Source organism: Pinus tabuliformis, chromosome 8 (assembly GCF_031772625.1).
Source record: "Pinus tabuliformis cultivar Carrire ecotype Pingquan chromosome 8, CPIR1, whole genome shotgun sequence".
Taxonomy (NCBI): Eukaryota; Viridiplantae; Streptophyta; class Pinopsida; order Pinales; family Pinaceae; genus Pinus; species Pinus tabuliformis.
The window spans coordinates 1,543,176,476-1,543,204,384 of NC_142294.1; the positions used below are offsets into that span (position 1 = coordinate 1,543,176,476).

The 27,909-nt window shown below is 39.8% G+C and overlaps 2 protein-coding genes across 7 annotated transcripts in view; one reads left to right on the forward strand and one right to left on the reverse strand.

Annotated features, from left to right (window-relative positions):
• Window positions 1-27,909, forward strand: part of LOC149241820 (zinc ion binding protein) — a 426,994-nt gene that overhangs the window by 211,286 nt on the left and 187,799 nt on the right. For all 6 annotated transcript variants that reach the window (XR_016246597.1, XM_089374060.1, XM_089374061.1 and 3 more), the window contains one exon: window positions 22,927-23,005. Coding sequence is in view for 5 of the 6 variants with exons in the window: in XM_089374060.1 (XP_089230186.1) it covers window positions 22,927-23,005 (79 nt within the window). In the remaining variant the exon portion in view is untranslated. The remainder of the gene's footprint in view (window positions 1-22,926; window positions 23,006-27,909) is intronic.
• On the reverse strand, window positions 1,886-16,189 carry LOC149241821 (ATP-dependent Clp protease ATP-binding subunit ClpA homolog CD4B, chloroplastic-like). The gene is made up of 4 exons (XM_089461032.1): window positions 14,345-16,189; window positions 2,966-3,087; window positions 2,096-2,635; window positions 1,886-1,997 (listed from the first exon to the last, which is right to left on the reverse strand). The coding sequence occupies exons 1-4, from the start codon at window positions 16,187-16,189 to the stop codon at window positions 1,886-1,888; spliced, it is 2,619 nt and encodes an 872-aa protein (XP_089317158.1).

A 27,909-nucleotide genomic window follows, 5' to 3' on the forward strand; every position in this document is an offset into this window, starting at 1 on the left:
ACGATTTTCCCGCATTGGGTTTTTCCAGGGACTATTGTGTCCAAAAATAAGTGTGTCCTATGTATCTTGTTCTTTGCTCTGTTTTCTGTTTCATGAGATCAAATATTTAATTATTGTAGGCTGTAGAAGTAATTTGCTTCAAAAGAATAACTCGATGAATTTAAAAATCAAGTAGGTGAAGTAGATTCAGATTTGATGCAGTAGGGGTTCCTTCGAGTCTAGGAATTTTCACAATATTCTCACATATAGTTGGCAAGGATACTACCAAAGAGAAGTAGGATGCTCTCTCCACACTATATCAAGGCACTTCCGAGCATCAAAATATGTTCCTGGAAGAAAAGTTGAGATGCATCAAGATGTAGAAGGGGGAAGGCATAGATCCCTTCCTTACCAGGATTCAGGAGGTTCGAGACCAGCTTGTAGCTGTTGGGGCATCGCCTCAACAAACAGAGCTAATAAGATTGTGTAATGTCCCAAATGGAACAATTTGGGGTTTTCCTGAAATTCTAACTCAGAAATACTTCAAATAAAATTTTCATTCATAAACAAAAGATTGCCATGTAAAATTAAAACAAATAGAGCACTGCAATCCCATAACACAATGAACAGGAAATTTCTTAGCTTTTATTATAATGGATAAACTGGGGTTACATGCACATACAATCAAAATAACTGAGATGAATAGCTGGCCTCCAAGATAATCTGTTGCACTGCTATGCTGGCCCTCCAAACTGAACTGAATTGCACTGCTGAGCTCTCCTGTGAATTCTGGATGAATTCACCAAGGGGAGATGGGTACTCGCCCAATCTCACTGAATCACCCGAGGGTTTCCGTCTTGGGGTTACTATTGAAGTAGAGAACCAGGTCCTCAACCTCTCATACAAGAAGAAATACCAAATCCAAGATGTCTCCAAATGACCTTCCCCTCCTCTTTTATAGATGTCATGGATAGAGCTCCAAGCCTCTAGAAGCATCTTATTTTATTATTTAATTATTATTCTAGAAGCAACTCCATTGACTTTATCAAGTGACCTTTTAATTTTATTTTATTTCACTTAAGTCACTTTTGGCCATTTTTATCCAATTACTTATTTTTCCTTAATTGAATGACTAATTAAAGTCATTTTTAACTAAGGGAAATGGTAAATCGTCTACCATACTCTCTTCGGCCACTGGAAGTCTCTTCTCAGCATCCCATCCTGTAGATCTTCTTATTCTGGTTCCAACAAGCTATTACATTGAGGTGTTGCATCAATTGATCTCCCAGGAATGCCACCTCGAGCATAATTAATTAAGTTATGCCCAAGAATAATGTTGATTTTTGAAAGTTGTCGGAATGTGACAGAACAAAAGCCAAACTGTGCGGATGATGGAATATGCCAAGCGAATGCCATCAAATCCCATAAAAACTCCTCAAAACTCCATCGGGACCACCGATGACATAAACCTACTCCACTGACCTGGCCATCACCTGCCCTGGAAATCCACCCTCGCTGTACTATGAAGAAGAATAAAAATAGGGACATGACAATCCTCTCGCCCCAAGATTGCTTGCCCTCAAGCAATCCAAATTTGTGGACTAATCTGGTGGCCCGATGCAATTGAGACCCCATGCTTGGATGCCATACGAACCACTGGGTGATGCTTTGCTCTTGTGTCAATCCATCATGAATGAACCCCTCAATGCCCGGATCCCAGACCAATATCTAACTGATCCTGTCATTAACGAATCCTCCTCGATCCCAATGCCACCAAGAACAAATATCAAGGCTCCATGGCTCCTGCTCTGCTACAACGCCAACCAGGAATGGTGCTCCATCAACCGTGTACCAACTCATCACCTCTCTCAAATCTAACTCTTGGCATAAACCAAGGTCAATCTCATCATGCTGGTGCTGTGATGAGATACTGATGAGTGGCCATCCTACATCCTGCTGCCAACTGCAGCATGTAATATCCCTCACCTCTAAGGGCTTCTGCAATATGATGCCTCTGACTAAAAATGATACTCCATCAATAGGGTACCAGCTCATGATCTCTCGCCAATCCAATGCATGGACTCCTGTGTAAGGAATACATCTTCTATGCTGATACCGGTCCATGCTCAATTCCTGATGCTCTACCTGGACGATCAAAACATGTCCAAGAGATCTTGCCTCTCCCCCTCTAACGGGAAAAAGTGGGCAAACTGTGCTGCAAGCCCTATCTATGAATTCCTGGAGAGGGCTGCTGCCTGAATATGTTGCAGCTTTGCTAGCTGCCACTACATCTGTTTGCACCTTATCAATGGGTAGACCCAAAGATGGATGTACTGCTACCTCCAACCGCTCCTGCCATCTACTAGCCTCCTGCAAGACTACCCTGTCAATCTCCAACATCTCCTGAGGACAAGTGTCAGTGAATACTGTCACCTTGCCAACTGTTTGTACATCTATCTGCTCTTTATCAATGGTTGACCCCAAGGGTGGCTGCTCACCCTCCACCCTCACGGGTTCAATATGAATCTCCAACTGGCCCTCCCTAGAAGGTTCACCATGCATACTGTGCACCTCATCCTCCTCAACTGACTCGTGATCCAGCATATGCTGCTCATGCTGAATCACCACTGGTGACTCATCATCTTGATTGTCTCTCCTAGAACCCACTCACTGCTCATCATAAAAATCTTCCCTACTGTCAACAACTCTACATGGCTTGTGCCCCTTGGAGGTATCATTGTAAGAGCCTATGGACTCGTCCAAAGAAGAATCCTCACCTTGGAAGTCAGAAGGAATCTCCTCTCGCTCTACCTTTTTCATCTCCTCAGAGTCGCTCAAGCATGAGTGGTGAGGTCCCCAAGGTCCTTTGCGGATGAAGCAAAGTCCCTTCCCCCTCAGCTCATTCTTGCTGCACGATCCACCAAACCTGAGCCGCTCCTCCCTAGTCGACTGTCACCTGTACAATCCGATGTTTTGCTCAACCAACCTTTCGGCTAGCTCATACGCAACAGGTGAGACCAACTGCTCTCTCCTCCAAACAGACAACAACCGAGACTGCAACTCTTGACAAATGGCATCACGACCTCTCATAAATGATGACAAGACGGACTGCATGTGTGTATGACTGTGTCAGTATGATGTTTCCTAATGTTGAAGAAGCATTGGAACATTTGCAGGATCAAACCATCACACTCAAGATCAAACATGATTTCATAAGTCTTGGTCATGGCCATAACTCCTAAAATCTCAAGCTTCTTCCTGAATGTAGGACTTGTACTGTTGTGTAAGCCCTGAAAAGTATCTACTATTAGCTTGAAAAATCTCCTCATAACATCATCATTGTAAGGAGCTATAGGGGCGGTTAGTCTCATAATGTTACTGAGACAAGATGCAACTGGAAGTTTGACCCCTTCACAAGGTTCCTCCAAGAACTTGGGTTGCATTAGAGCAAGCATAGTTGGTTTTAGTGCCCAAATCAGTTTTCTCCCTTCTAGCTGGTTCACTTTAGAAATGAGAGCATCTAATTCATCCAGTTTGAAGAGAACTTTGCATGTGATCCTCATATGTTTCAAATCAGTCCCAATTGCAATGATTTTGTGCCCTTTCTCATGTTTTTCCTGCAAAAGTTTTGGCTGCTCTTGCCACAGAATAGCATGTATCCCCTTTGAAAAAGGTGTGTTGTTGAATTATGAAGGGTTTTCGTGAAGGTTTCATCCATGTCTAGCTGTGATAATGAGGTCATTGCTTTTTTGAGCTTAATGCATTTTTCTGTGTGGTATTTTGTCAAGCATTTAACGGATACACTGCTGCAGGAGAAACATTTTTATTGATGCTATACGTTGACACCTAAATGGAGCATCCAATTCTAACCAGCAACTGATATCTTAATTTTAAACTCAGAAAGTTAACACAATCACTCCTAAAACTTGACATTAATGATATTTTGTACAAGACATAGCACTCTTTTTATCATATTAAGAAAGTTATACGATCAGAAAATATAGGATGGAACCTGGTGTTGAGTAGCAGCTAAATGTGCATTCAAAATTGTGAAGGGATACACAAGCAAGAGGGACTTTCCAGCAAGGACAAAATATATCAGTCTTTCATGTAAATATGTGCGTATGCAGTCCCCCACACATCCAACAAGCAGTAGAACGAACAACACTGGCCCCCCTTCTAGTCCACAGTCCTCCAATCAGTCATGCCCAACAGCTCCAACATGTAACCAATTCCTTATTGAATATGCAATCACTGGTGCAAGGAAACAATGAGCAGAGGGTGATTTTGCCAGCACCCACGTTCAACACTTTGCAATGGTAATGCAATGCTACAGGACTTCTTTATAACTGATATGTCACATAGAAGACTGGTATAGTTTCTCCTTGGTAAAACTCATTCTTCAAGTCTGAACTTTGATCTCCTTTAGAACAAATGTAATTCTGCCTCAATCATGGCGATATCTGCTAACAAAATAATTATGATGGAGTTAATCTCTGTTAATCAGCTGCTGGTGAACACAAGGAACTCGACCTCAAGGAAATAATATTCCATCCACTGAAATCAACTATAGGATGTTTGGAAATTCAATAATATTACGTCCTTAGTATCTGTTGACTACTACGTGTCAACTACCCAAAGCAGTACACCCCCTTTTTCCAAAAAGGGATAGCACTTGATCAACGTGTTCCTGCCATCCAGCGATCATCATCAGCCTGAGGATCATCTTATAATGTAAACCCAGTCTGCATGTGTATAATGTAAATAATCTCAGTAGATCTGTGTCGTGTATGTAATCACCTAGGTAAATCTACTTCTCTGATGACGATCTACATTCTGGAAGGTTTTTCGTCTCACCGATCCATGGTCGGCAGAGTTTTCCTTCAGCCTTACCCCAAAGCTAGAATGGATTTTGTTACTAGAATGTTAGGGGAGTCCTAGTGTGCTAGATCGAGTCTATGTAAAACTAATTTGGGAATAATCCTAACTATTTGGTTAGGTTATTTATTACAAATTGCTTGATCTGCTAGATTATATTTGTGTCGCAGAACTGGGTAGTCTGTGAGGGTCTTTTGCAAATGGGTTTTCCCCCTTGAGATGTTAAAAAAAAAGGTAAAAATCATGATGTAAAGTGTCTTGAGGGTTAGAAAATTAATTTATCCCCTTCATAGGTCCTAGGTCCTAGGGAAATTTAAGTTTTCCAGAGGTAAAATTCGTGGATCCTTTAAAAAATTAAATCTTAACAAGTCCAGGGACTAAGGTTAATTGATTATTTTGCTAAATTTTATGCCTTGGGTCCCTGGGGTTAAGTCAAAGTCAAAATTTTGAGGAAATAAATGCAAAATTTTAATTTTTGAATCTATTAAAATGCATTTAATTGATAATTTCGAAATTTCCTCAATATTTAAAATTTCGATGGATGAGATTAAAAGAAGTTTTGATCCTCATCAACAGTCGAGTTCGCTTTGACAAGGATCACTCGAACTAGTCGTTGGAAGATTTGTCTTTAAATAGGAGGCCAGTTGTCAGTTGAGATCATCCGATTTTTGAGTCGTGTGCTAAGTGAAAGCTCTCTTGTAATCTCTTTTATGAGCAATAAAGAAAGAATTTGGGGTTAATCTCTGTTGATGTTACTCTTCGTGGAAATGCTGTAAGATGTTTTATTTTCATGCATAAATTTCTTTTAGCCATTGATGATAGCTTTATAAAGAGTGATTTAAGCACAGGTATCTTGTTTGATCACTGGAGTTTGAATGGTAGTTTAAATTCTGAATATAATGGCAGGTATCTCCATTAAATTTGAATTTTATTGTCGTTTTCTCTCTCTACGTTAATGGTTGAATTGAGTTGTGCAGGAAATTCTTGATTTTGAGATCATCGGGCGTTCGGGGAAGTTTTCAGTTGGACCAGCCAACTCCCGATTAGCATTTTTTGAAGGGCCCAGCTTGATTGAATCCCGGGCTTATCATTAGAAATTCCATTGATGATGCATGAAGGGTTTTTTCTGAAGCACCTCACTTTAAATTTAAAATTTTAAAAATATGTGTGGCATAATGATAAATCTGGCTACTTAGAGCCTTTAACCTGTAATTACTGTAATTATTTAGCTAGGGTTTTGAAGTTTTTTTTTCATTTCATCATTGTATATATATTTCTGGGTCTTTTTTTTTTGTCATCACAGGTACAGATTTGAAGGAGAATTTTTGTTTGAAGCCAGATCTAGGCCCTGGAGGGTAAGATTTGGCCTCAGAATCAGCCTTTGCAGGGGCATTATTTTGCAGTCCAAGGGTTTTTCAAGTATTTTCTGGGGAAAATTTTTGATGGTTTTCATTCAAGTAAATCTGAAGCATTGGTTTCGACATTTTAAAATCTTCTATCCGCTGCTTGGATTTTTCGAATTTCGCTGTGCCTGAGGTTGAAAATTTCAATTTTGTTTCCTGAGATTTCCTGCAGACTACAGATCTTTCCTCCGGTGTATTCCCTCATTTCTCGACTTTCCCTCCTCTCTCTGCCAAACGTCTTGCCCATGCATCATTGCCCAATTTCCTCACGTTGCTACGCCTTTTTTTTGCAGTCTTCAACGCTACCCTTCACGTGCATCGAACTTCTATTCCCACATTGCTCCAGTCCATCTCTCTCTCCAGCAAACGCAGCTTCATATCCGCGTCCTTCCACGCTACTCCATCCCACCTGCAAAAGATCGTTTCTTCATATGCTGCCATCCGCCCTTTCAAACCTGTGTCTAACTCCCTCATAGATCCACAGATCCCTCTCTACAAGCCCTAGCCTTATCGCATAGCTCTCCCTGTTGCTTTCTTTCCTTTGCTATCCCCTCGACCTGGCATCGAGCTACCATTGCTGCCCTCTGTCTGCCATCGAGAGCTCCTACCATCACAAACCTGCAGAAGAGACAACAATTCACTTCAATTCTTTTTGGGCTAGGGTTATTTCTATTCCATGGCATGATTTCATAATGCGTATGGTAAGTTTAGATTTTAGGTTTGATTTTTATTTTATTTTGGTTAGATTTCATTTAGTTTAAATTATAGTTTGATTTCTTTTAAATAAAAAATATAATAAAAAGGGGTTTTGATTTTGGTTTTTCTTTTTTTAGGTTTTGATTTATTTTCATTTAGATTTAAATAAAAAAAATAATTAAAAAAATTAAAAAAACTTTAAAAAATCCTAAAAAGTTTTAAATTTTCAAAATTAAAATATCTAAAAATTTATAAAAATCCTAAATATTTAAAAAATCATAAAAATTTTGGTGATTAAAAACCAAGCAAAAGGGATTTGCGCTTTAATGTTAAATTTTTTTTAAAATGTGGCCTATGGCCCATTAAATTTTTAATTTTTTAGTCCCTTTTTTTTATTACCTTAAAAGATTTTAAATTTTTCGGTTACCATTAAGCATTATTGCCTAAAGAATAATTAAAGTTTAAATTTGAAGTTCTTTAGTGTTATTAAATGCATTTTTTATGATGGTAAAAAAATGACAATTGTTTTAAATCTGGAATCTTTTTGGGCATTTGTAGATTATCGTCACTTTTTCATCACATATTGAAAATCGATTTGGATAGGTTGTTTTATTAATGAAGGCACTGGTCTAAAATTATTTCTATCATGTGGTCATGTCTTGTTTTGGCTAATTTAATCATTTAAATCCATCAAGTTATCCATCATTAAAATCTTCAGGTGCTTGTTTGCCTCGCTGTGTCCCCAACCCAGCTGGTTCCCAGCTGGTCTTCCTTTATCCCATAGGGTCTACCCCCCTTAGCCTAGGGAGATGGCTTAAACGGAGAGATCGGGGATCAGGGTGATTTGGTCTGAGCGTTGTCGCGGTGCTTAGACATTCTGCGCGACAACAATATCCAATTGTTTTCTTGGAGTGGCTGATCCAACACGGTCCTCTTCTTGAGATTGTCACAGTGCTCTGAGATGATATACCAACACTTTGATTTAGAGGTATGCTGCCCAGGAGTGAGGTTAGCAATCCATATTTTCAAGGTAATGCCACACGCACAGTTCAACAATTCATATTAGGGTCAAAGCTTGCAAGGAAGTACTCCATGACTGTTGGGAATATTTGAGCTTGATCCTGAACAAAATGTGATGTAAACCAATCCACAAAGATTTAAACTTATGAGACCAGATATATGCCAGCAAAAGGGTAGCATGACCATCCACAGGAAGATATCGCTCGCTCCCTTCTTCAACAGTGAAGTAATGACTTTGTCCTCTTTTAAATTGAAATGCTCAGTATTTTGCACAACAACTCAACCCTTATTTTCCAAGCGATTCGGCCCACCAAGTACGAGCTCGACTTCTTCACCGACAAAGGGATAAATATCGACTAAGCTCGAATTAAAGAAATTGCTTATGGCCTTTGGAAGTTGTGTACCTCGGTCCCTTGTCAAATAAATTTGGCCACAGTCTGATCTCTTACAAATTCGCCCTGGAACCAACAATTTGGATTTCAAAAAAAATGACCACAAAATACGGCCCTTCAACTGTCACATATTCAGCTTTGAAATGAAATCGTAACTTCCTGCAAATAACGAGATGGCTCTTCTGTAACCCACTTGGATACTGTAACCCACTAGGATACCCTTCTCTGCAGTGGGTTCCAACTTTGTCCTCTTCTCCTTAGGAACGTGTGAATATGTAAGGCACCCAAAGATCTTGATGTGCCCAACCTCTAGCTTCTTGCCGGTAAACACCTCCTCAGGAGTCTTGCTCCCCAAGACTATGTGTAGGCTCCTGTTCAACGAATACACTGCAGTGTTACATGCCTTGGCCCACAAGAAGAAAGGTAATCTCTGGTCATGCAACATAGCTTTAGCTACTCCTACTATGGCCCTGTTCTTCCTCTCTGCCACCCCATTCTGCTGGGGGTTATAAGGCACAATGTACTTCTTCTTGATGCTTGCATTCCTACAAAACTCTTTCATCTCCATGGAGGTATACTCGCCCCCATTATCTGATCTCAACACCTTGATCTTCCTCCTTGTTTGGTTCTCCACAAGAGCCTTAAACTCTTGGAACCTCTTGAAGGCCTCATCCTTGGTCTTCAGAAAGAAAATCCAGGTCTTCCTGGAGTGGTCATCAATGAAGGTCACATAGTACTCATATCCACTTAGTGACACATGAGACATAGGAGCACATACATCAGAGTGCACCAAGTCAAGGATGCCTGCAGCTTTGTTGTCACTGCTCGGGAAAGGTGTCTTGGTGTACTTTCCCAAAGCACACCCCCTGCACACATCATGATGATCAATGCTGAACTATGATAATCCTATAACCATCCCCCTCAGCATCCTGAAAGCTACATGGTGCAAGTGGGTCATCCTCCTGTGCCATAGCTCACACAACTCACTGCTGTTGGTTTGTGCTACCAAGGGTCTAATAGGCTGAAACATAAACTTGTATAGCCTCCCACTCCGAGCTCTAATAGGTCTAACATGCTCAACACTAGATCCCCTGGGATATATCAACATTTGTCCCTTTCGGAAGAACATCTCATAACCGCTGTCCTCCAAGCTAGAGACTGATATCAAGCTCTTCTTCAACCTGGAACATAAAGAACATTTATCACTTTCAGAGGAGGTAAAGACTCCCTTTGAAAAGATATTGTCCCCACTCTTGCTACTGGGATATATCAACATTTGTCCCTTTCGGAAGAACATCTCATAACCGCTGTCCTCCAAGCTAGAGACTGATATCAAGCTCTTCTTCAACCCTGGAACATAAAGAACATTTGTCACCTTCAGAGGAGGTAAAGACTCCCTTTGAAAAGATATTGTCCCCACTCTTGCTACTCTGACCTTGGAGTTATCTCCAAGCACAACCTCCAAGTCAATGTCATCCTTTGAGAGACTCGTGAAGTGCTCTCTCACTCCAGTCATATGGCAAGATGCTCCATTGTCAATGAACCATGCATGGGAAGATGTAACATGAGTGGCTAAACTAACGACCAAGGAAAACTCAGTGTCAAATTTGGAGGTGAACTCGTCCACCGCTGCTAAAGCTGCAATTCCCTATTTTTTCTTGTTCTTCTTATTGGGACATTGATCAACATAGTGACCCATCTTCCAATAAGCAAAGCATTTCACTTTTGTCATGTCCTTCTCCCTTGCCTTCTACTTCCCCTTCTCCTGGTTTGCTCCAATAGAAGACCCCTTCTTGGCCTTCTTCTTCTTGCCCTTCGCTGCAAAAACAACATTCTCCTCTGCTCCCCCACCACTCTTGCTGCCCGCCTTGGCACTCCACTTGGTCTCCTCCTAAATGAAATCATCCCACATCCTCCTCCAGTCCGGAAAGTGCTCTCTGGCACAAATGCCATGTATGAATCTATCCCATTTCTCGTTGAACCCATCTAAAACAATACTAACCAATTGGTCCTCTGGGATTACCTCTCCCAGCGTAGCCAACTCATCCTTCACCTGTGAGATCCTGGTGAGGTATGAGGTCACACCAGTGTTGCAGGGACACCCCCTCGATCCCGCTCCCAATCCACGCTCCGGGCGGGAGCGACTCGGGAGCGGGTCGGGAGCGCACTCCCGATAAAAAAATTTGCGCTCCCTGCCAATTTCGGGAGCGAATTAGGGAGCGTCGCTCTCGTCACTCCGGGAGTGAATTTTATAACCCGGGAGCGGTCAGGAAGCGATCGCTCCTGGGTTATAAAATTCTCTCTCGGAGTGACAGGAACGACGGGCGAGAGCGATTTATGCGGGAAAAAAAATTCCGCCGGTAAAAAAATCGATTTTTTTTTTTATAAATTGAGGGAGGGAGGGGCAAAATGGTTTCATTGTGATTGTGAGAGTTGAGTGAGAGGCTCATTTGAGAATCTGAGATTGAGAGAGGGAGATTGAGAGGGTGAGAGTGAGGACTAAGGAGCAAGGAGAGAGTGAGACTGAGAGAGCAAGGTGCCAAGGAGAGAGCAAGGAGCAAGGAGTAAGGGGAGATTGGACGCATTTGAGGTAGGTTCGCCGCTCTACAATATTGAATAGAATGTTTAGCAATTTTTTTTTAATGTTTATTAAATTATTCCTAATTTCTAAATAAATAAATAAATTTTTTCTCTATTTTGGTTTCCCATTCCCATTCTCATTCCATTTTATTAAATTTTGCAGATTCAAAACTTCAAATTTCAAACATCATGGTTATATTTCTTGGCATTTTCTTCTTCTTGGTTCCTTTTCTGGTTATTATGGTGCTGGAGAATAGAAAAACGAGGGTTGAAAATGAAGAAGGGGATGAAGAAGGGGACAAAGTGGATTTGATGAAAACCTAGTGAGGAGGCGCAAGAGGAGACTGAACATGATTCACTTCAAAAAACTAAACAAGACCAAATCCCATTGTGGAAATATGTTAACAGGCCTGAAGCAGGGAAAGGGGGTGGAACCACTAAATTTCATTGCCCCCATTGCAACAATAATTACACAGGTTCATACACTCGTCCCAGAAAACACCTCTGCGGGAAAATGCCATGGGATGGAGATAAACAAATAGGAATCAAAACTTGTACAGGTGTGTTAGCAGCAGATAGAGCCAAATACATAAGGGAAGAGGAGGAGGCCCAATACAAATCTAAAAAATCAAAGGGTTTCTTTGAACCAAGCTCACAATCACATGCACAAAGAACTCCTTCAGCATCCTCCCAAGGCAATGGATATGGAGGCTCAGGGTCACCAGGTTTAAGGCGTAGAACCATATCAGATTTCCTTGATGAAGGGTGTAGGAATGATGTGGATTCAAAAGTTTACAAGTTTCTCTATGCATGTGGGATACCATTCAATGTTCTTCGCTCACCTTATTGGCACGAAATGGTTTCTGCCATAAATGATGCCCTTAAAGGATACAAGGGCCCTGGGTATGACAAGGCAAGAACTGTTGGACTTGATCATGAAAAAGCAAAAATATCACATTCTTTGAATAGAATGACAAGTTCATGGACTGACCATGGGGTGTCCATTGTATCTGATGGATGGACAAATGTAGAAGGCAAGCCATTGATAAGTGTTCTTGCTATGTCTGTTAGTCATGCCATCTTTCTTTCGGCATATGATTACTCAGACAAGTTCAAGACTGCCATCAACATTGCAGAACCATTACTTGAATCAATTAACCGTATTGGGCCTTACAATGTCATCCAAGTCATCACTGATAATGCTCCTAATTGTAAGGCAGCGGGAGCAATTATTGAGGTTAAATACCCCAACATATTTTGGTCTGGGTGTTTGGTTCACACAATGAACATTTTGATGCATGATATTGTTAAGAACAAAAACGAACATTACAAATGGATTGGTGATTTGTACGAGAAAGGCAAACAAATGATAAAATTTATTATAAATCATAGCAATACCCATGGCCTTTTTCGCAGTCACTCAAGATTAGAGTTGTTGAAGATTGCGAGGACTAGATTTGGTAGCTATTACCTCACCTTCAGGTGCCTTTTGAAGGTAAGAGAGTCATTGGCTAGCATGGTATCAAGTCCACACTGGCAAGTATTAAAGGAAAGTGTTACAAATGCAGCTGATAGGCAAGGTTTTGAACTGGTGGAGGAGGCCGTTCTTGATGGTATGTTTTGGGCACGTGTGAGGCAAGTATTGGATTTCACCAACCCCATTTATCACATGATTCGGTTTGCAGATACAGATAAACCAATGATTGGCGAGGTGTATAAGCAGATGGATACCATGTTGGGGCAAATAAAAGATATTGTCCATAACCATAACAATGATCCCAACTTGTACAAACTGATTCACGATTGTGTGTGTGTACGGTGGGATAAACTTAATGTTCCATTACATTGCTTGGCGTATATCTTTACGCCAAAATACTTGTTAAACACACATGGACAGCAAGACAATGTGAAAGATAAATCAGTGAGTTCATTTTTTTTATTAACAGGAGATGTACATTTATAATACAATGTTGTGACTCTTGGGTTTCAGATCCCAAGGTCTCGTGGACTGCTTAGTCTTTTCGGCTTCCACACTAACCCTTTAGGATTAGGTGTCCAACATTCCCCCCCTTAATCCGAAGGGTTATGTATGAGTCCAAGAAAAGAGCTGTAATACAAAATGTGCAAAAAATACATGGCAGCACTAGGCTGAATGTGCTCTATGAAATGTTGGTATAAAGGGCGGTGGTTTAAGGATGACCACCAACACTGGAACGCTTAGTGCAGTTCCCGGAACTCTTCCAAAACTGGCAAGAAGCTGGTGTCTGTCTTCTGCTAGAGGAAGTGTTCTCAATCTGTGATGGTTTAAGGATGACCAACAACTCTGGAATGCTTAATGCATTTCCTGGAACTCTTCCAAAACTGGCAAGAAGCTGGTGTCTTCTGCTAGAGGAAGTGTTCTCAATCTGTGATGGTTTAAGGATGACCAACAACTCTGGAATGCTTAATGCATTTCCTGGAACTCTTCCAAAACTGGCAAGAAGCTGGTGTCTTCTGCTAGAGGAAGTGTTCTCAATCTGTTCACGGGCATCTTTGTTTCTGGCTACAACTCTGAAACTGGTGTGGCAGGTTGTGGCTCAGGCTCGCTTGATGTGACTTTGAAGCTTGTAGATGACCATCATTTCCCCCCTGTCAGGTACAAGGTGAGAAGATGGAGAAAACTCAACTGCAAGACTGTTCAATACTTTGGAACAAGTTCTGATATGTGTTTGGAATATCTTCTTGGCTGTTGATGCCCATTGCCAAGAAGCGATCCATCCAAGATGAATCTTTGTTCTTGCAGGATGTTTGTTTCTGAAGCATCTGTGTGAAGAATGACTGGTTTTATGACAGTGCTTACATGGATGAAGATCAAGACAGTGATCTTTCAAATGGCCAACTCGATCACAGTGTTGGCATTTCACGATCTGTTGTTTTTGTTGTTGCTGTTGCTGTGGAAGAGGGGCAGAGTCTGGAACAGCTGAAGCTGAACTGTCATGAGGAGCAGTTGAACTGTCATAAATGAATCCAGCACTTTGAAACTGAATGGGCTTGGCATAGTCTGGAATATGAAAGGACAACTCCTTGTCATATCCAAGACCAGTTCTGTACTTGTTGTGGACAAGCTGTTCCCAAGGTCTGATGATGGGCTTGGGAAGTGCAGACTGAGTTTCTGCATCTGCATGTACAATTGCTGCTTTATTGGGTACTGGATCTGAATGAACTGTACCATTATTAATATGCTGCTGATGGGTGGTTGTCTCAATGTTCTGAACAAAAACAGGTTCAGAATGGTGTCTATTTTGATGTAGCTCTTCTTGCTGTAGCTGTGATTTCAAGCTGCAAAAAATCGATTTTTTCTTGTGCATTTTGCAAATAAGTTTGAATGTCAAAAAGAGTTTCTTTGTTGACTTTTACCATCCCATCAACAGTGGAATGAATTAGGATATTCAGTAACTTTAATGCATCTTCAAGTCTGGTCATTTCCTTCACCTCTGTCTTTGTGAGCTGTCTAAACACAATCATCTCATCTAGTCGATTCAGGAACTCAGGTCGAAAATATTGCTTCAGCTCTTCATTGACAAGACTTTTGATCCTTGTGTAGCTGCTGTCTTTCTCATCGTAATCAAGCTGGAAACCAATTCCACGGCCTCCCTTCTTAATCACGCTACTCCCAACATTAGAAGTCATGATCAAAAGGGTATTCTTAAAGTCCACAGTCCGTCCTTTACTATCTGTCAGTCTTCCATCTTCAAGAATTTGAAGCATCATATTGAAGACGTCTGGATGAGCCTTTTCAATTTCATCAAAAAGGACCACTGTATAGGGTCGCCTTCTCACAGCTTCAGTCAGCTGTCCTTGTTCACTGTAACCAACATATCCTGGGGGTGAACCAATCAATTTTGAGACAGTATGCCTCTCCATAAATTCACTCATGTCCAACCGTATCATTGCCTCCTCTGAACCAAAATAATAAGCTGCTAGTGCCTTCGCAAGCTCTGATTTGCCAACACCAGTTGGACCTGAGAAAATAAAACTCGCAATTGGCCTGTTGGGATTTTTCAAACCAACTCGTGCTCGACGAATAGCTCGACTGATTGCTTTTACAGCTTCATCTTGCCCTATGACACGGTGATGAAGAGTTTCCTCCATCTTCAAAAGTCTGTCAGACTCATCAGTTGATACCTTTTCAACAGGAATACCTGTCCATGAAGATACAATATGTTCAATGTCTGCCTCTGTCACTGTTGGACCCTCATCATTTGCCTCACTCTCAGCTTTTGATTTTTCTTTACCCTTCTCTGTTATAGCAACAATATGTGCCTTCAACTCCATCTCCCGGTCACGTAGCTCTCCAGCCTTTTCAAAGTCCTGGCTTCGAACAGCTTCATTCTTTTCTTTTGTTATTTGTCTAAGTTGTTTTTCAAGCTCTCTGGCCTCCTCAGGAAGCTGTGCATGCCTCAATCTCACTCGAGAACCAGCCTCATCAATCAGATCAATTGCTTTGTCAGGAAGGAAACGATCACTGATATATTGATACGACAACTTTGCAGTAGCCACCAAAGACTCATCAGTATAACGAAGCTTGTGATGAATCTCATATCGCTCACGTAAACCTTTCAGTATCTGTATCGTTTCATCAACAGTTGGCTCTGGCACTTGTACTGGTTGGAATCTCCTCTCTAGTGCTGGGTCCTTCTCAATGTGTTTCCTGTATTCATCCAAGGTGGTGGCTCCAATACACTGAAGTTCACCTCGTGCAAGAGATGGTTTCAGAATATTGGCTGCATCAATTGCACCTTCTGCTGCACCTGCTCCAATCAAAGTATGAACTTCGTCTATGAAGAGTATAATCTCATCACTCTGTTTGATCAATTTCTTTAATCTTTCTTCAAACTCTCCACGATACTTGGTACCAGCAACAAGTAAACCCATATCTAAAGTGATGACCTTTTTACCCTTGATTGTCTCTGGAACATCTCCAAAAGCTATTCGCTGCGCAAGTCCCTCAGCAATAGCTGTTTTTCCTACACCAGGCTCACCAATAAGACAAGGATTATTTTTTGTACGGCGTCCCAGTATTTGAGTAACACGTTCTATTTGTGGCTGCCATCCAACTACTGGATCAAGCTTGCCTTCCTCTGCCAGTTTTGTCAAATTCGTTCCATATACCTCAAGAGTCGGCATCTTGTTGCTGCTGCTACCGCCTCCAACTCCAGCACCAACAGCTTCTGTACTTTCTCCAACCATCCGAATTACCATTCGACAATTCTGTTAACTGTCCATCGTTCGCGTTACAAACCATAAACCCTTGCCATTCGTACCTTTTTCAAACCACAACTGTAAACACCTGATTGATTGAGTAGAGGAATGAGAGTTTACAGCACCAGCGTAGCTCGAATTGATACAGACGGCCGCACAGTAATGGAGAACGGGGAAGGCACAACCTCTTCCCCCGGGGCCAGCTAATAACTCCTCTCAAGCATTTGGACGCAAGAAGACACCGCAGACGTATCCGGGGCTGCTACGGACGTCGAGCTTCTAAAACGGGCCTGGAGAAATGAGAAAGCTGCTCCAGAAATTCTTACCTTCCAGAATGACCTGGTTCAGCGCTCTAGAGAGCAAATACAATTGCTGGAAGAGGCTATCGAATCCTTTGCCGAGAGTGGAACTGACGACCTTATGCTATCGCTGTACCACATGGATTTTGGACCGCACACTATTTTTGCTGAGGTCCTACCATGTCATTTTTTTTAATCTATATTGTTACGATTGGATCAGTGCTGAAGAACTCATACAAGGCAGGTGAAGCGTCCCTCAAGTTTTTCCACTAGTCTGTTAATCTGCTTGGGGGCAAGCACAACCCTTATGCCTGGAATCTGCTTGTCGATGTTCTTGGCAATAACAAGATGTTTGATGCAATGTGGGATGCAGCAAAATCCGTGAAGGCCGATGGGATTCTCTCCCGCTAGACCTTTGCTACTATTTTTACTTTCTATGCAATGGCAGAGAAGGCGAACGAGGCGATGATGACTTTTGAGGCAATGATGACCGTTTCAACAATGGTTCATGACATATGTCAATGGAACAAGCTTCAGAGCAAACGTTACATAACTTTCAATGCAATTTTAACAGCTTCTCAAACGTTTTAGGATCAGCAGAAGTTCAATTCTTCATTCCAATAATTAATCAATACATGGAGACCTTTTATATCAACCCACGAACATGGATTTCAACGCACAGTGAATCACATACTATGCATCGAATATTTACACTATGAACCGAATCACACCATTCATATACACCATAAATCGAATAGCATACTATGAATCGAATCACGCCTTTCTACTGCCGTGAGTAACAGAACGTTCCAGCGATTCATTTCTGAAAGGTAACGGGCAACCTCATAATTCTCAGGACAATCTTCATACTCCACATGGGATTGTAGCAGACCGCAGGTAATGGCAGGCACTCAACGCATTCAAACAGGTGGTCAGACAGCGCAACAGAAGAGCAGGAGAATAATGTCGGACCAGCGTTCAAATGTCAGGTTTGTATGGAGCATAGCGTAGGGAATATAAATAGAATATGGCAGAAAACGGTTATAGAGAGTGCACAGAGCGTAGGAAAGAATATGGTGCAGAATGAGGAATACAAAGCTCAATAAGGTGGCAATTCTAATAACTCTGATTAGTAGAAAGACAGAACTGACATGTAGGTAGAGACCACAAAACAAGTGGCTCAAATATGAGCAGGGCCAGAATTCGCCCGCTCTGATACCATGTTAAACACACATGGACAGCAAGACAATGTGAAAGATAAATCAGTGAGTTCATTTTTTTTATTAACAGGAGATGTACATTTATAATACAATGTTGTGACTCTTGGGTTTCAGATCCCAAGGTCTCTTGGACTGCTTAGTCTTTTCGGCTTCCACACTAACCCTTTAGGATTAGGTGTCCAACAATACTACTCTACATCTTGGTTAGGCCAACCTGTACCAGGGGGTGGGGTTAGGACCAAACCCCATGTAGATGAAGAGGTATCTAAAGGATATTTGGAAGCATTAGAAAAGTTGATACCTGACAGGGAGGAATGTGCTAGTGTGCGTCTTGAAATAGGCAGATACTTCAGTGGCATTGGTTTGTTTGGTACCTTCCATGCAATGGAAGATAGAGACAGATTTGATGCTCTCACATGGTGGGAATCATATGGCGGCCATGGAATTTTGCCAAAATTGGCAAAAAAAGTTCTCTCACAGGTTGTAAATACTTCTTCTGCAGAGAGGTGTTGGAGCACCTACAGCTTCATACATAATGTGAAAAGAAACAGACTCAATGAAAACCGGGCAGAAAGCTTGGTTTATGTGCACTACAACTTGAGGTTGTTGAGTCATTATTGTGATCGGGCTTATGAGGATCCAACATATAAAATTTGGGACAACCACCCAGAGGATGACAATTTGGAGGATGGCACTATACATCTTGAAGAACTGGAAGAGGAACTTATAAGAGAGGAAGATGAAGCAGCAACCATGCCACCTCCACCATCCAGTAGCAGTGCTCGAGTTCCGAGTCTTGTTCCTTTGCTGTCGCCACCTCCATCTACACCCTCACGTGGAGGGCATGTGCCTTCTAGTTCTGGTCGTCAGTCTGTGCGGGAGACTCCTAGAAGACCACCACGACTTGCTCATACATTAGACACTTCTCATGGCAAGGGCCACATGTAGTAGTAGATAATAGATTTACAGTTTACTTGTCTTTTCTAGTTTCTATTAGTTTTCATAACTGTTGAGTCTTGACTTTTGACTCTTGACTCTTTCGTATCATAATGATATTTTCTATAAACAATATATGACTGTGACAATGAAAGTTTGAAGTTTGAAGTTGGCAATTATAACTCATTGGTAATGATTCTGAATTCTGAATATGATGCTTCGTGAAAGTTGTTTCATTTCATTTCATAATTCATTTTATAACATTTCATTTCATGTTAACAGTTAGATATTATTTCTTGTAATGGTTAAACTTAGCTTACAAGTACAACTTTGGTGATCAATGATGATAAATGTTATATATTGAATTTTCAATTTTGAAAGCTTGAAGTTGAAACTTTAAGATTGATGAATCATGATTCACAAGACTCAATATGTTGTAATATGTATGTTACTAACTTGTGGACGTGGTTGATGAAGATTATAACTTCTAGACGATTGATGTTATATGGTTCAATGTTCAATCTATGTTTTTTTTATGTTTTTTATATCTAATTCATCATTCTACATGTTTTTGTTGACATATATGTACCAAAATATAAAAAATATATATATTATATAAAAATCGCTCCGGGATTCGCTCCCAAACCAAGATATTTTGAAAATGTCGCTCCTGCTCCCCGCTTTCGCTCCCACTCCCAAGTAACACTGGGTCACACTGTCGGTCTTGGTCATCTTGGTGTTTCTTAGCTTTTGCCTCAACACCATCTTCATGTTCTCATTAGAACTCTGGTGTAATGTGACAAGAGACTCCCACATCTCATAGGGAAACTTCGTTCCTGTCACTTGAGGGAATAGACGATCTTTGATGGTGTCAAGGATGATCCTATTTGCTTTTACATTCTTCTTATTAAACTCATTCAACTGAACAAGATCTATAGGAGGTTGTACAGGACTCTCCACAATGTCCCATACCTCCAAGTCCAACCACTCAAACAAAAGTGCCATTGTCTCCTTCCAAGGCCCAAAATTACCAGCCCCTGTCAATCTGTCCTCTACCTTCAACCCTGTTGCCATGACCTTCCCAACCAACAAATGGAGTAAATCTGTGAACTTGGAACCTTCCTCCCTCTACACTGCTGAAGTCTTTGGGTTTCTGGCAAGGTTTTGTCAGTCGTGTTCACTGTTAGCAGAGGTTTAATGCTTGCGGGTCATGTGTCAGCTGTCACAAAAATCTCTGGTCTGACCTCTCTTTGGCTCTGATACCATGTGGAAATTTGAGTCTAGATTGTACCCCAACCCAGTTTCATCTTTTGCATGGTTTAATACCCAAACTCATCATGAAATACAAGACTGATAATTGCATTTACATAAAACACTAGGACTATTCTACCATTTAATTAGTACAACTAATACAAAAGACAAATTACATGCACACGCAGAATTATACAATAATTTTTGGTCAAATTGACCCTGGAAAAACCCCACAGCCTCTTGGGGAAAACCAGTCTTCTAGGGAAGAGATTTATTTGCTTCTTCAGAGAATTTTTTTTACAACAAAAATACAACAAGAGATTACTTATCTCTTCCCTTTGTAGAGGCTGATCAGAGATCCTTTTTCACACTGAAATTATTGACTGATACACACAGTCATCCCCCTTCCAGCTAGGAATCCATTCTCAAGGCAACCCTCACACACAAGAATTGAATACCTTTGTCTGCTATAGCACAAGAATTCAAGCCATTCTATCAGCTGCAAATGGTCATAAATTTCAGAGATAATCTCCACACATGTTCCGACCCTCTGCTACTTGAAGTCTAGGTCTGTATTATTGAAGGAACAAACCCTTAGCACCCTCAAAACTGCTCCCCGAAATTTACGTTGGCAGCCTGAAATTTACGCTTGCAATCTCGAAAATTTAGGGAGTGGACTGTGACTATCTGTGGGTAGATACACAGCTTCCTTAACACTGGAAATCACCCTAAAATTAGCTTGGACTTGTAGCAGCCAACAAATATGCTCTCTGTCTTGATTTTCAAGCTCCTCTAAAGTCTGTAACTCAGCCCTAGAAAGAAATTGAACTGCTGTAGGTGAACTTGCTCTCTGCTGTTGAAGTATTTCTCCAAGCTCTCCTCCTCTAGCTCCTCTCCTCAATCTTCTCATGAGAATAATGAATGAGCCTCATTTTCCTTTTCCCAACCTTTTGTATTCTCCATAAGATAGGGACCCTATCGCTAAGATCTAATGGCTGAGATTTAATCTCAAGCAATTAGATCAATGTCTAGGATCAATGCCCCACTTGACCCCTCATACATGCGGTCGCCTTCTTTTAAAAAGACTTCCTAGTACCTTTTAATTTTTTTAGTGCCATGGTCACTTTTTCTTTCATAAAGTGACTTTTAAAATATATAAGTCACTTTAATAATAAAAAGTGAACTTAATACTTTACACATAAAGTCACTTTGTTACACATGTGACTTTAATAATTAAAATACCAAGTACATCTCCACATAAAAGGTACTTTAGCCCCTTGATGTTAATAAAACCCATAATGTTCCAAGACAAAAGGATGATTAATGTTTTCCCTAGGCCAAAAAGGATAAATCCCTAGGAAACACCTCCCTGGTACCATTTTCAACAAACTACTAGTGTTTCTAGGGTAGATTTATACATAAAAGTGAATTTTGATTGGATGTTTGTGGCTTATAAATTTGGAATTGCATCAATAAACCATAAAAAGGAAAAATCTAGCATGGTACATGATAATATTCCTTATTTAGGGCTGGCATCATCCTTCTTTTGCTGTTTATGCATACCTAACAACCATAGAAATTAATTTCTTAAATCCAATCTCTATTGGAAGGTCTTTGTTCTCTTGTTGTTGATCATTATTGGAATGCCTTTTCCTTGGCTGCTATATAACATTGTGCACCTTCTTATTGCATATCAATCAAACCCTAACTTATAGCAGCTTGTCTTTGGTCTAGGCATAGGGTCTTTGAGCCCTAGTATAGAATATCTAGGCCTTTCTAGGTCTTGCCAGTACTCTATCCCATATTATAAACCTCTTATTCTTCACCTTGAGCCATAACATTAGAATATCCTTTAGGTGATATAGGGAAGCCTCCCTTATGGTTTAATACAACTAAAGAGAAAAGGAAAGGTTACTGAGGTGACAGTGGCAATCCTTTCTCTTGTTACCATAAGGTCTAGCCTCACCTAGTGAGTCTTTGCATTGGGCTTGCTAGATTTTGTGACAATCGGCTTCACATGGTTTTTACATTGCTTTTGACTTGTGACCTTGGGCTTATAATGATGGTTATAAATACTGCAAAAGTGTTCATATATACCCCTGCTGACATGGGGGGTAACAATCTCCTGGGATCTTGTGCATCGAGATCCATGAAATGCCTTGGGAAATGTGACATGGCATGAACTGTGAGATTGCCGTGTTGAGAACTGAAAAATGAATGATATACGAGGGTCAGAGAATGCATATAGACTCTTTGACACATGCCCGTGTGGATAGGACACATGTACACTTAGGACATGCGCTGCATTGGCCCTACAAAGTGTGATCACCCCTACAAAACCAATGGCTCTTCTAAAGCATGTGTCCAGGTAGGTTCATCCTAAGCCCTCCAATCTTATATAGGATGAAAGAACCCAAGAGTGGAGTCTAAAAGGATCGGGCATAGCCAACCAAAATAGGTCTATGACACCATAATGCATAGCTTCTACATGGCCTACAACACTTTAACTTGCATTCTTTGGGCTTACAATGGTGTTTCCAAATGAAAAGATGCATGTAGGTACCCCAGTTGAAATGAGGGGTAACACTGTCTATAATTTTGTAAAGTTTAGGACCCGTCTAAATCATTGTATTAGACTATTTTCCAATTCGTTTGTAAAAATAGTTTATCTGCTGCCATAGAAGACATAGTTGATGCACAAGCCTTAGTAGAGTTAGACTGAAACCCCCAGTTTCCCAGCTGATTTAATATTTGTAGGATGAGTTATTTTGATTAGGTTCAGAATCCAGATTATGTCTAATGCACCCATTCCCTTTGTCTGAGCTTTTCCATGTGATTATGAAACCTCCTTGTGTTATTATCTGTAATTCAACCTTTGTTAAAATTGTCTTTCGTTCACTTCTTGTTCTTGTATTGCTGAATTTTATCTTTGCTATCTCTATTCTTATATCTGGACACGGAACCACATTTTTCTCATAGGTCTTTGCATCTGAATTAGTCTTGTTATTTAAAAACATTTTTGTTGTTGTAGTGATCGAGCAGGAAGAGAACACACTGTGGAGATAACCCTACCTTCAACATATCCTGAAATTGAACCTGCAGTCTCTTTGGTGAGCTGCTTGTTAAAATCTTTCTGTTTATTAATCTTGGGTTAGCTGCTTGTTGATTGGAACACTTTTTTGAATGCAACTTTTATAGTTACAACTTACATGCAAAATCAGTGCTATTCTTGGTAGAATTAATTAAGAAAGGAAAAAATTGTGAGAGTCTAGCAACATTTTCTTCACTTTAGTCTCCCATTATATGAAATACATATTGGCATTCTTATTTCCATGATAATATCATATGAATAGTCTATTTAATTATAGTCAGGAACAAGTAGATGCATTACTTTGAGCTGTTTATCTCATTGGGTATTCTTTCCCTTAAACTTGCAAGGGATAGAATGTTGGTTCTTTTATTGGAGGGTGTCATTGCTTACACTCCCTAGAGGGAAAGCCCTAACCTCACTCAAGGGGAATACTTAAGGATACTTAAAGTGGGTCCCCATCTGTCACTTAGTGACTCTTTGGATAATCAAACCAAGGGGGGTTCCTTGGGCCACTTCTAGACTTATAGTTGGTATCAGGAAGGAAAGTAGCCTAGGACTAGATATAATTAGCTCAACTAAGTTTCTTTAAAGGATGCTGGTCTAAGTTTGGCAGGAAGAAGCTTCTCAAAGGCAGAAATCTTGACCAAATGGTTGCCTTAAGTGCTATTTTGGAGATTAGCAAAATTTTGTGAAATGCCCAAATAATGATAACTGTTTTAAGGTGTTATGAAGGTATAGCAATTATATGACTTCGATAACAATAGTGCTGTTGGAGTGCTTTGCAAATTTGTCTATGACAGTAAATAAATGATTAATTCCATCAAAGTTCATTTAGCATGTGGGCAACTATATATTCCATTTAACCCCAAAAATTGACAGTACAATTATGGAATAATATTCATCATGGAGGTATTTAAGAAACCATTTCACAAATGATGCGAGTAGTCAGAAAATAAATGACCATATTGGCATATCCAGACTTACCAAATGGTGATTGCAAGTACCAAATTATGCTATCCTAAGAATACGGCAGTGAAACAATTTAAATATTGACGCCACAGGTTCAATATATCAGCTCCGTTTATTAAGTTGTTTTGAGCACCATTGTTATCATGATGCTAAAATTGTGGTATTAAATCATCATTCGTATCCAGTATAAAAAGAAAAACTGAGAAACATTCTGCCGAGATTTGACCATATCATAATTGTAAATTCCCCAGGCTTAAATGAAGAAAAAAAATTCAAATGTGTATATGTCACCATATAATGTGGAATCAACTTGTGTCTCAAAAGAAAGGGAATATTCATCTGAGAAATACTGCCATGTTTTCTTGCATTCTGATAAAGAGTAACCAGTACGTTGAAAATTCAGAAAAGTAATACTCCCAGAGAAAACAAGATCACGAAACAGTTACCTCAAACTTTTTCCTAAGAGTTTATTCTAGATTTGCTTGCTGTTCAATCAATAGAAAGAAAACAAAATCACTGCAATAAGCTAACCTTCCTTCAACCTTCAACGTAATAGAGTCATACCATAAAAAAATTTGATTTCAAACTTCTGAAAATCCTGTAGTGGAGTATGTTAACCTCAAGCGACATCGTCATTCAAGAGACAATTTAGGAATGATGAGAAGCTTTGCAGAAACAAGATATTATGTAACGAACATGGTTCGTATACACAACGGAGTATTCAGAATATCTGGAATATGGTAGTATCCATAATAAGACAGTAATATTTATATATAAAAATGTTGACTGTACAAAAGATATGATATGATATATTATTGTGGTTACAAATGAAGGCCCTGCTTATACAATAGGCAAGGTGCCCCTTCACGAATAGTCATGTCTCAACCAGCATACATGTTCTTTCATAACTTATTAGTTTATACCTATTAATTACTATTTGTAATATATATTTATGTTTGTTACATTGCTTTCCCCTTTAGAAAAGCTTTGTCCTCAAAGCTTATTGATGGCAATGCTTGATATATTTTTCTGTTTAATAATGTCTTTTCGCCTTTCTCAATTCTCGGAATTGACATCTTTGACGATACAAGATGATATGAACTCTTGAGTGTGGTACATAATTGTTGTACAGTGAAATGATCTAACCATCCTAAATTAATCTTCTGTGGAATACTGAGATTATTGGCAACTTGAGATGAATTGTTATCATAAGACTGAATTATGGCGACATCAATATTTTTTGGAATATAAGTTACTTGTTTTTGGTCTGAGTGATATGGATATGCAGACTGGTTGAGATGTTTTCTTTTATGATTTGGGTGTCGATAAGGAGTTTTTGTGATCTGATTTCCTTTTACCCCGTTTGAGGCGATTTCTTGATTTACTTGAAGTATTTGATTTCCTTCACGTATTGATGTTGCTTGGTTAATTTTTGGATCTTCACTTGAAATTTCCATCTTTTGAACTGCAACATTTCAGTATGTCTTTAGATCAATTTGATTGGGATCTTTCTAAATCGTGATACTATCCTGATCAGTGTTTGCTCCTTTTTCTTCAGTTTCTGATAAACTTCCATTGAGTTTCTTCTCGAGAGCATCATTTTCTTGTTCTAATTTGCGCTTCGTAGCTTTACACTTCTTGACTTGTGCAAGTAGTTTTTGGCTATGATCCTTTAAACGAGAAATTTCTTCTTTTATATTGGAGATGACCTCTTCAAGTTCTTTTTGTTTCTTTGATATTATTTTTTTATTTTCTTGAAGCATTAGTTTCGAAATATCTCTAAAGTCTTTTGATGAAAGTATTATTGATTCTGACTTCATTGTCATGTCTTGGAATGCTATCATCTTTTTCTTATAGGGAAACATCAAAAACAATTTCTGCATGTTTAACATGAGCGTACCTAGTTCTTTAAACCAAGGTAGACAGAGAATTACATCAATCTCTTTGTTAAGCATAGTTATGATGTTGAATTGAGATATATATTGATAATGATAACCTGTAACTTGTAAATCATTAATTTCATAATCTTTCTTGCCAAAAATATCTTTCCTTTCACCTACTTTTGGCTCGGGAATTGAGAGCTTGTTGAAAAAAAAGTACCAAGTAGGTATTTCCTAGTGCTTTTTGCCTTAGCCTAGGAAAACATGTGAACCAACCTTTCTAGTGTGACTTTATGTGATTATTAAAGTCATGTGACATTTTAGTCAGTTTATTCTGTACAAAAAGTACATTGTACTTTATAATGTTAAAGTGATTCTATGAGGAAAAAGTACATGGTACACCGTACAACAAGTTACTAAAGTGAATAGAGGGGGTCATTAATGAAGGGGGAGACGTGAGAGGGGTTCAATGTGAGATTAGATCTCCACCCTTGATCAAGAGAAGTTGAGATCTAATCTCAACCCTTGATCTTAGGGATAGGTCTTCTCACCCCTATGGAGACTAAAAAGGAGGAAAAAGAAAAAATGAGATTCATTCTTCAAGTGTGGTTTTGGAGAAGTGAAGAGAGGAGAGGAGAAGCGGAAGGAGAAGGTAAGAAGGCTTAGATAGCAAGCTATTACAGTAATGAGAGACAATTACAAGCCTGAGTTTCTAGGCTGGTAGGTGGCACGCAGTCTGAGAGGTTACATCAATCATTTTGAACATTGATTTTGAGGCAAATCCTAGCGTGAATTTCAAGGGAGTCTGCCAGCATTTATTGCTGGACTGACATCGTGATTTTTGAGGCAAGTATAGACTCGAAAATCGAGGAGTCTAGTCTAATAGCATGCAGTTTAAGGTGGAGATTGCATGTCTGCAAGCACAAATTTCGAGGTATAAATTCTGAGACTATGGCCCAAATTTTGAGGAGGAAAAAGGGTAGACAGAGGCATGAAAATTGAGTGCCTATGTGCTGAACAATGGAATGATTTTCAAGGCTGAGCAATCTGACAAGTGGCACGAATTTTCAAGTGCAGTGGTCTAGATTGTTGCACAAATTCCGAGACAGCAGCAGGGAGATAAGTACCTCTATGTTTGTAATTAATGCTGTAAAAAAACTATCTGAGAAAAACAAATAAAATGCTCTTCCAACTGGTTTTCCCTTCAGGGTTTTTACAAGGTTTGTTGACCAAAAATCAGTGGCCAAGTTTTATGTGCATGCTTGCTAAATTTTTTATTAGCTGAAAGTGAAAAGTAGTGGTAGCTTCTAGTGTTTCAATTGCAATTTTATATTCATGTTTAAATTAGCTATGAACATGGGTTTGGGCATTAAACTTGATAAAAAAAAAAATTAAAATCGGGTGGGGCTACAAGACACAAATTTTCTACATGGTATCAGAGCACCAAGTGAACCTACAACTGATAAAGTGTAACCAACAAGCATAAATCCAACTTATATACCTAAAAATTTGTGGTTGAGAGAGAGAGTGGTTGCTTATTTTCAGTGTTGAGAAGTTTTGTTGGTTGAGAGGGTCAGATGGCTACTGGTTTGAGGGTGGAGGATAGGTTGAGTGGGGCTGAAAATTTTGGTCCATGGAAGGAGAGGATAGTCTTGTTGCTTGAGAGTGCAGTACAACCACCTATAGATCTTGTTTTGTTAGCAAACTTCAACACACACAATGGCATTGGAAAATCAAAGTAATTATATTAGGGTTTGATTCTCCTTTCTTGATAATTACTTGTGGGTGTGTTGGCTTCTTTTACTTCTTTATTATCTTATCTTTCATCAAGAAATTACCATATTATGTGTGTATGAAGATCACAAAACAAGAGACACAAGATATAGGCACATGCCAGGGCAAAACTCCCTTCTAGGGGAAAACCCAGTCAAGATAATTCTTCCTTTCAATAGTATTCTTTGAGACTTTTCACCCTAGACCAAGACCAAACTTTCCCTCCACACCAAGTCAACCTCCCAAATCTTTGACTACGCAGGAGCTTCCGGCAACAGGCAATTTTTGGTAGCAGCAAAAC